An 8,622-nucleotide genomic window follows, 5' to 3' on the forward strand; every position below is an offset into this window, starting at 1 on the left:
ATCAAATGAATATATGTTCAATTTATTAATGTGATATTGTGAATTGTTCAGGTCACTAATAAAATTTATCAATAGATAAATTTTAAAATATGATATATCTTTTGGGTATTTTAAAAATGCAAGTGTTTTTTTGATAAATTACCAATTTCGTCAATTAGGGAGTTTATTTCTTAATTATGAATTTCACAGTGACAGTGAGCAGCTCTACTCTACTACCTCCCCGATCATCGGAAGGATCCAGCGATCCGTCTTCCCCCTTGTTCGCATTTCCTCTCCAATCTCTGATCTCGCCTCAGCCATGTCCGCAATCTGCCTTCTCCTCCTCCTCCTCCTCCTCCACTGCATTGTCTCTTTTCGCCCTATTGAAGCGCTGTTTTCGCCAAAAGATCACATCCTGATCAACTGCGGTGGCAATGAGACCGTCCTTTCGGCCGATGGAAGAGCCTTTCTCCCCGACACTCTGCCGGATGCTTCGTCACCCTTCGTGCTTTCGCCCACTTCTCACGATGTTGTTCGAGTCGGCTCATCCGGTGTCTACGGCAGCGCTAGGGTTTTCAGAGAAGCGGCCGAGTACAGATTCCGCATCAGGCAGAAGGAAAGGCACTTCGTGAGGTTGCATTTCTATCCCATCCGAAGTTCCCTTTATGCCATGAAATCCGCTGTTTTTTCAGTTATGGCCAATGAGTATACTCTCATGCGCAACTTTTCTTATTCAAAGTTGGATCTTGGAGAATCTTTTGTGTTAAAGGAGTACATTTTCCGACTAGAGCGTTTATCGATCAAGGTAACTCCTTCGATTGGCTCCATTGCGTTCCTCAATGCCATTGAAATCATTTCACTTCCGGATGATCTGATTCCTCCTGTTGCGTCCACTGTTCCTTCCGGGACTTCCGTTGAGATTCCAAGTCTTGTAGGATTTGAGACTGTGTTTAGGATCAATGTGGGTGGTCCAGCTTTGGATTCGAGTAATGATTCTTTATGGAGAATTTGGGAGAATGATCATCCATTCTTGGTCATTTCAGCCTCAGTGCGGAATGCCTCAACTGATCCCAATTTGATCAGATATCCGGCTGAAGTCCCTTATTATGTGGCACCAAATTCAGTCTATGCCACGGCACATGAAATGGCAGATGCTAGTGTTAGTAACCAGAATTTCAACATCTCTTGGGTCTTTCTTGTGGAATCTGGGTTTCAATATCTAGTGCGGTTTCATTTTTGTGATTTTATTACAACAACAGAAAATCTTCTGTTCAATGTATATATCAACAATCAGTCGGTACTAAGCCCCTTTGATATATCAAACAAAGTCGGGTTATTTAATGCCTATTTTTTGGATTTCATTGCTGATGTCCCAATGAATTCAGATAGGATTTTGGTTCAAATAGGCCCTCCTCGTGTTATGGTGAACTTTCCTGCTAATGCAATTCTTAATGGCCTGGAGATCATGAAACTCAGTGATTTAAACAATGATTTTGATGTTCATATAGAAAATGCTAGTGGTGTTCAGATGGCTAAGAACCAAAAGAATGGTACATTTATCGTTGCAATATGCTCGGTAGGAATGTCGTCTCTACTTGTAATTGCAGCAATAGTCATCTTGTTCTTCGGATATCATAGGTACATAAACGAATCAGATTTGGCTGGGTTCCTTTCACCTGTAGCTCCAACTACCCACTTGGGCAACTCAGAGACAAAGATCTCTACTCTCAGTGACGCTTCATCTGGCGCTTCTCCTGGTATCGGCCAGTTACTGGCCTTTTCAGAGATACGAGAAGCAACCAAGAACTTTGATGAAAGCTTGGTTGTCGGGATCGGTGGATTCGGAAAAGTGTACAAAGGAGTATTTGAAAATGGGCTCGTAGTGGCGGTAAAACGGGCCAACCCCAGATCTCAACAAGGATTAACTGAGTTTAGAACAGAGATCGAAATGTTGTCCAAGCTTCAGCATCACCACCTGGTATCTTTCATAGGCTATTGCCATGAAGCTAATGAGATGGTGCTTATTTATGAGTTTATGGGTGGAGGCCCTCTACGGAAGCACTTATATGGGTCTGACCTTCCACCTTTGTCATGGAAACAAAGGCTTCAAATATGCATTGGAGCTGCTAAAGGCTTGCATTACCTTCATACAGGAGCTTCTGAGACTATAATCCACAGAGATGTTAAGACGACCAACATTCTTCTTGATGATAATTTGATTGCTAAGGTAGCTGATTTTGGTTTGTCTAAGATGGGTCCTACAGTAGACCAGACTCATGTGAGTACAGCAGTGAAGGGAAGTTTTGGCTATCTTGACCCGGAGTATTTTAGGAGGCAGCAACTCACAGAAAAGTCGGATGTGTATTCTTTTGGAGTGGTTCTCCTAGAGGTGTTGTGTGCAAGGCCGGCAATCAACCCAGCACTGCCCAGAGATCAAGTTAACCTAGTTGAGTGGGCGATGAATTGGCAAAAGCAAGGTCAGCTCGAGCAGATAATTGATCCTTATCTTGCAGGGACTGTTAGCCTTTATTCTCTTGCAAAATTTGGTGCAACAGCTGAGAAGTGTTTAGCAGAATATAGTATGGACAGACCATCTATGGGAGACGTGTTATGGAATTTGGAATATGCTCTTCAGCTGCAGGAAACATTTTCGAGTGTAGTTGGTGATGGAGGTAGTACAAACTGTATGCTGGGCCTCCCAGAATGGATTTCACAAGTGGAGAACATCGAAAATGAGCATGATATGATCAGTGTCTCCAGTGATGTTACAGATGTGGCAACAAGTAGAGTGTTCTCACAGCTAATGAATCCAAAAGGAAGGTAGCTGATTTGATATGGTAAGGTCAATTTATGTACATATTCTACTCATGTAAATTCTAATGTTGCTACTTTTATACCACAATAAAGCTTTCACTTTTTGAAAACAAAACAACCCAAATTTTTATTTTATTACATAATATATAATTCCGCTAAAACTTCATTGTTTTTGTTAGTAGAACCACATGCACTTACTCAGCTGTACTTTATAGCATCGTATGCAGATCTGATATTGTACTCATTTTATGGAAGTGCATGCTGCATTTAGCGTTATCCTGAGATTAATGTGCACCAGAAAAATTGTCTTTTTGGTAATTTCAAAGTCGAATTTGGTGCATATTAATCAGGTTTTATCCAACTAAAGTTCAAGAAGAAGAATTTGGACTGAAGTAATCAAGAATCACACCAGGCTTTGGTTGGGATGGAGGATTAGTCTGATTCCTTTCTGCATCCCCTGTATGCACTTACATAACTCAGTGTCTGAAAGAACGAAGAAAAGGCAAAAAGCATTTCATAAAGTGTGTAAAAGAGAAGTTAGAACAGTGCACTCATGACTCGCTTTGTATCTTCTTATTTCCTTAAAAGTTTTTTGGTCTGCCAATTAATAACTACAATTTTTCAACGGATTATGTATAATTATCCAGAGATAATATTTTTATGTTTTGGTCAATTTATTTGATAATTCTGTTCCTTCTCAGCATGAGTTTGCAATTAGGGTGAATTCTTACAAGTCAGATCTTACAAATTAAGTGCAAGGGTTATAATTTTTCTTGAGAAACCTTTAATTTCCTTTGCAGCCTGGCTTACTGTACCACATATTTCATTGAAAGGCATCCTATCATGTCAACAGAAATAGGCACAGAAAAAATAAATAGGTGCCGGTTGCAGTTTTAGAAAAGTAAATACAGTTGTGGGGTGAGTTTACTAGCTAATAAGAACATATATGGATGTTAAATATATTGCAGGAGCAAAGTGTGAGAACATAGACAAGGACTTGTTACAGGAACCACCAAACAACAAGAATCTCAAATAAAGCAAAAACTGTACAAAGCTGATACATTTCAGTATTGCACAAAAGCTCTAAAGAATTGAAAAGACTTAAGAAAAGAAACTAAGTAGATTTTATTATAAAATCAAAAGCCTTCTGAATTGAGGAACACTTTTAGTGAAGAAACAAGGATTGAGGACCTTCACATTGAGAGCCATAGGAAATATGGGTGATAATGCTTAATAAGTTGGAAGAGATCAAATTTAGAACTAAAACAACATAGGAGTGTTTTGATTTATGCAATAAAAGAGTTGAATCTCTGGATCCCACCATTGATTGATGGATCAAGTTAGCAAGCTCTTAGACTGTATGATGTCCCAATAAGGATTTTGCTTTTAGATTTTTCTGCTGGTAGTACAATGAAATATTACACAACCTTCTAAAAATATATAATGCTTAACTAGGTTTATTTTGAGTAAGTTAAACTAAGCATTCTTCGCAAAAAAATATTTCTAAGCAATGAGAAACAAACTCCTGCAACTTAGATATAGACATGTAAAATATAACTAAATCTGATTGGTCCTGCCAAAGGGTTCATCGGTAATTAGCAAAGAAGGTATCTTTCTCATCATGCACCCCCTGTGCATTGAGTCTTCTGCCTTTTCAAGCTCATGTTGTCATAACTTCTCATGCAGGTCAAATTCACTGATCTCTTCGGCAAATCAGGGGAGTGTATATGTAATTCTCTCTTAGATTTCTCACTATCAAGTAGATTTGTAGAGCAGTGAGCCAAATCATTTGAACTCGTTGCAACTTTTTGGCTGAGAGATGAAGCTTTGTGAGCATTGATAGAGACAGGAGGGACTTGAAACTGCTGCAGAGGTGGAGGATTGCGCCACTGAGGGAGTGGCCCTGCCAAGAGAAGAGTCTGCAGCAGAGGACCAGCTTCCAACACAGCTTGCAGCAACTTACCCTTCTGAGGCAGTGGCCTCATTGCAAGTTCATCCATGACCACCGAAGCCATATCTTGGTCACGATCTTGACCCTGTGTCTTCATACTCAAAAGTTCTGGAGAAGCAGCAACATTGAACAAAGAATGTGCAGGAGATCCACCGTAAGAATGATTCTTGGGGGTGCCAGAGAGACTATCCGATTCAGTGATATTTGAACTGCCTCTTCTCTGCCTCACCTGTGGGCTCTCTGGCTGTGTCATATTTGTGAGCAAAAGCTGCAGCTGTTCTCTGGCCTGGTCTCTCTGCTGAGTGATCACTTGAAGAAGCTGCAACAACTGGCTAATGTTCTCCTCGTTCTTTCTCATCTCTTCCTTGGCATTAGCACGCAGTGATTCCAGTTCCAAGGTTGCACACAGAAGCTTGTGCTTTAATTCCTCTACGCTCTGCTTAATCAAAGAAAAAACAGGTCAAGTCAGAGCAAGCATAGATTTTGATCTATTACAAGATGCATCAACGACTTCATGGACCAGGGGAGAAAGTAAACTAAAGACAATCAAATTATGGAAACAGAATGATTGGTTGCAGAGAATCTTTGCTGCACATAAAGGCCACGGTGCAATGATGAGAGTTGGTGGAAGAGATAATAAAATATCTATGGTTAAACACCAAGAGCACGCACTATTTGGATCATTACTTCAGTGACCAAATTCTACAGAAATCACAGAGCCAAAGTGAACAAGAAACATAAATAAGGAATTCATAAATCTAGAATGGCAGATCAAGTCAGCAGTTGGCCGGCGGTGAAACTCTGCAAGAGAAGACAAGAAATAGAGAGAGCACCTCATGTAAACCCCAAACAGGAGTGAAGCCAGAGTTCACGGCGTCTTCAAGAGACCACGCACCTACACCCATCCCCATGAAATCTTCTCCTGCTGCTGCTAGTTTTATGGGCCCTTTGTGGCTTGAAGATCTTGTGCATGCCACCAAATAGGAGGATTTTTGTTGAAGTCTGGCTGTAATTATAGACGGAAAGATAAAAGTGGGGCTGACAAAATTGAATTTTGAAATGGGAGGAAAGAAAAATGGAATGTGGAATTGTGTCAGTAATGGAAGGTAGGCTTGCAATGACCTTATATATATAGAATATGAACTAAGGATTCAGGATTCCTCTCCGTTCTTTAAGGCTCCCCCATGATTATGACTTTCTCTCTCCCTCTCCCTCCATCTCTCTGTATTTATTTTTAGTAGGAACTAATCAAATTCTGCATTTTGTCTTAAAATTCCATATCTAGTCTTTATAGTGTTAATGTAACCTAATAAAGTTGTCAAACATAATGACTTGTTTCCTTGATCGCACTCTCTCTAACCTAGGACAACAGTCAACCGTACATGATTCAGCACTGATTAAGATATTAAGTTTTGTATATCTGAGTTATTAGAGATGGTTTATTAGCATATTATGACATGATTTTTGTGCAGGAGTAATGGTGGATACATGTCTTTTTCATGGAATAAGTATGGAATAAGTTGAGTAAAGACCAGGGTTTTGCTTACAACTTATTGACTCGGTAATCATCGGACTTCCATTGCAGATGCTCTCTTATTGTGGAATTCTTGAACATATGGTTTTTCTCAAGTATGCACATAGTACATGTATGAAGGGAACTAACTCTATGAACTCAGTGCACCATTTGAAGGTACGTTGTTATCTATCTGTCTATCTATCTTTGCGATATCTACAGTTAGTTCATTGTTCTCGTGCTGAAAGCTACTATGTCGCTGTTTATTTGTCTTTTGGCATGACTCTTGGAATATAAAGTACTCATTATGAATTAAAATGGATCATGCAAATTTTGTTTTCCATTAAAGAGGATCTTGTTCAGTGGATCTTTTGCCATGCATCTCTAATTTGTAAGAAAATGATAGTGTGACAGTAATCTTGCATATGATTTGACTTTTGCCTTAGGTTCTTGACCAAAATTGTGTTTTGACTTTTTGATCACAATGGAAACAATGCTCTTTTAGTCATCCTCTTTAATTTTTTTTTTTATACAATTGAAGATGTACAAAATGTACATTTTCTTCAAGAGCCTAACAATTTTGTTTGTTGGCAAAAACATGCATGTAATTGCTAGCATTGGGTTCAAGGGAAGTCCCTATCAATGTGACCTCTTCTTGTTCTTGTATATGACTTGCTAGCCAACCACATTAATGTTGGTGTTTTGAAAACTATTTCTAGCTACTTCATCCAAAAAAATTCCAAAAATTGTCGGCTGTCATAACCTAGTTCGTCTCTCAATCTTTTAAGAAGGTTTCAATTCTCCTCCTAGCCCTTCTTCTATGACTTCAAACTGTAGATCATGGTTAGGTGTTCGAGATAAGCGCAACTTAGTTGCAACCTCAATGAAGGTTCTATATCATTTGACCTCTATGATTTTGCCCTCCTCTTCCTCCCAAGTAAAAGGGTATTCAGCTAATTGATCGATACGTTTGTAAAACAGATTAAAGTGCCTTGCTACATGAAACATCTTTAACTTCTTTTTGTTCTTCTGTCGAATCAGTAGATTCAATCAAAATTTCAATGGCAAAGCATGTTTATAGTACAAGCTAGAGGGCCCCGAAGCTACACTAGACGCATAGCGAACTTTGGCTACCTCTCGATTAATTGGTCTCTTGCTCTCCTCACATGGATTCATAGGCTCATCATGATCACCACAACAAGGCTAAGGTTAGGCTCATGCTATTTGGTCCCTAAGGATCAAGACGCACCGATTAAAGTGAGGTCCATCCAAAGGTCAAGGGCCCCCTTCCATCCTCACTTCGAATTCCCTTACATGTCTCTCGCAAATTATGCATTCTTATGACTATCTTGTCTCCTTATGTTACCCCCATCCCAACCGCTTTATTGTCGATCCTATCATGCACTACATCACTTGGCTCGATTGAACCCTAATTTAGCGAACCCAAACCAAAAGTGTTGTGAATAGTGGCATGACCCCCAAATTTGAGAAGACAAGCTCACTTTCTTTGCATTATTATGGCTTCCATGGGTAAACCTAGCGTGGTATGCATGCAATTAATGTGCACTTTTAGGTCTATGTCTATTTCATTTTGATAACTTTTTTCATTTGACCTCTTAATTCTATAAAATGAAAATTTGCTCCCATATTTTTATCATTTCATCCCTAACAATTAATTTATTTAATTTATCAAAATTAATAAGTAAATTTATCTAATAAAATGGTGTATATTAAATATTTTGATGATTTTAAAGTTTGAAATCACATTTATTTAGGGGTAAAATGGTATGATTCTTTTAAAAAGTAAAGAGTATAATGAGATTTATCAAATTAAGGAAATAAATTAAAAAATTGACAAATTTGAGACACAAAAGTAATTTATTTTTTAGGGTAAAAATTAAAATAATGTTTCATATTTTCATTATCTTTAAATAAGATGAGCTCTTTGTTAAAATTGAACAGATTGAATAAAATTTATTAAAATTGATTTTTTTTTCCGATCAATCAACTAATTTTTACTATTAAAAAAACTGATTAATTAGATCTGTAATTGAATTAATTGATAAAAAATGAAAAATATTAAGACTTTTTGATAAAATCTTAATAAATTTAATAAAAAAAATCTTAATATTTTTTTATTATTTAATATAAATTAGTTTAATTGATATAACCAAAATTCATAATCGAAACTAAAGTAACTGAAATTTAAAATAATGAACTGAATAAAAATTTTAAATTAATTTAATTCGGTTAATTGAAAATTTTCTTTGAGGGCACCTCCAACGGATCCAGGGCGCCTCCAAGCCTGCTTCGAGGTGCCTCCAGTAAGCCTTGAGGTGCCTTGGACATTATGCATCCGAGGCAT

The 8,622-nt window shown here is 38.0% G+C and overlaps 2 protein-coding genes across 6 annotated transcripts; one reads left to right on the forward strand and one right to left on the reverse strand.

The window, feature by feature from the left end:
* The first annotated feature begins 191 nt into the window (after positions 1-191).
* LOC121971449 (receptor-like protein kinase THESEUS 1) lies at positions 192-6,620 on the forward strand. 5 transcript variants are annotated; one of them, XR_006109139.1, is made up of 3 exons: positions 192-2,816; positions 4,480-5,850; positions 6,217-6,620. XR_006109139.1 is itself a non-coding variant. In XM_042522724.1 (2 exons), exon 1 carries the CDS (start codon positions 299-301, stop codon positions 2,801-2,803), a length of 2,505 nt encoding a protein of 834 aa, XP_042378658.1. In that variant the 5' UTR covers positions 192-298; the 3' UTR covers positions 2,804-2,816; positions 3,144-3,436. The 5 variants fall into 5 exon arrangements, 3 of the variants coding, with proteins under 3 accessions (XP_042378658.1, XP_042378660.1, XP_042378659.1); XR_006109140.1 differs by having other exon boundaries at positions 6,330-6,620; XM_042522724.1 differs by lacking the exons at positions 4,480-5,850; positions 6,217-6,620 and adding an exon at positions 3,144-3,436.
* Positions 4,141-6,074, reverse strand: LOC121971450. The gene is made up of 2 exons (XM_042522727.1): positions 5,578-6,074; positions 4,141-5,180 (listed from the first exon to the last, which is right to left on the reverse strand). The coding sequence occupies exons 1-2, from the start codon at positions 5,653-5,655 to the stop codon at positions 4,413-4,415; spliced, it is 846 nt and encodes a 281-aa protein (XP_042378661.1). The 5' UTR covers positions 5,656-6,074; the 3' UTR covers positions 4,141-4,412.
* Positions 6,621-8,622: the final 2,002 nt, after the last annotated feature.

The sequence above is a fragment of the Zingiber officinale genome, chromosome 4A (genome assembly GCF_018446385.1).
Source record: "Zingiber officinale cultivar Zhangliang chromosome 4A, Zo_v1.1, whole genome shotgun sequence".
In the NCBI taxonomy this organism is placed as follows: domain Eukaryota; kingdom Viridiplantae; phylum Streptophyta; class Magnoliopsida; order Zingiberales; family Zingiberaceae; genus Zingiber; species Zingiber officinale.

Coding starts and splice junctions, on each gene's coding strand:
- LOC121971449 (XM_042522724.1), top strand. CDS start 299: ATGTCCGCAATCTGCCTTCTCCTCCTCCTCCTCCTCCTCCACTGCATT.
- LOC121971450 (XM_042522727.1), bottom strand. CDS start 5,655: ATGGGGATGGGTGTAGGTGCGTGGTCTCTTGAAGACGCCGTGAACTCT. Junction 5,181..5,577: donor CTGTTTGGGGTTTACATGAG/GTGCTCTCTCTA, acceptor TTGATTAAGCAG/AGCGTAGAGGAATTAAAGCA.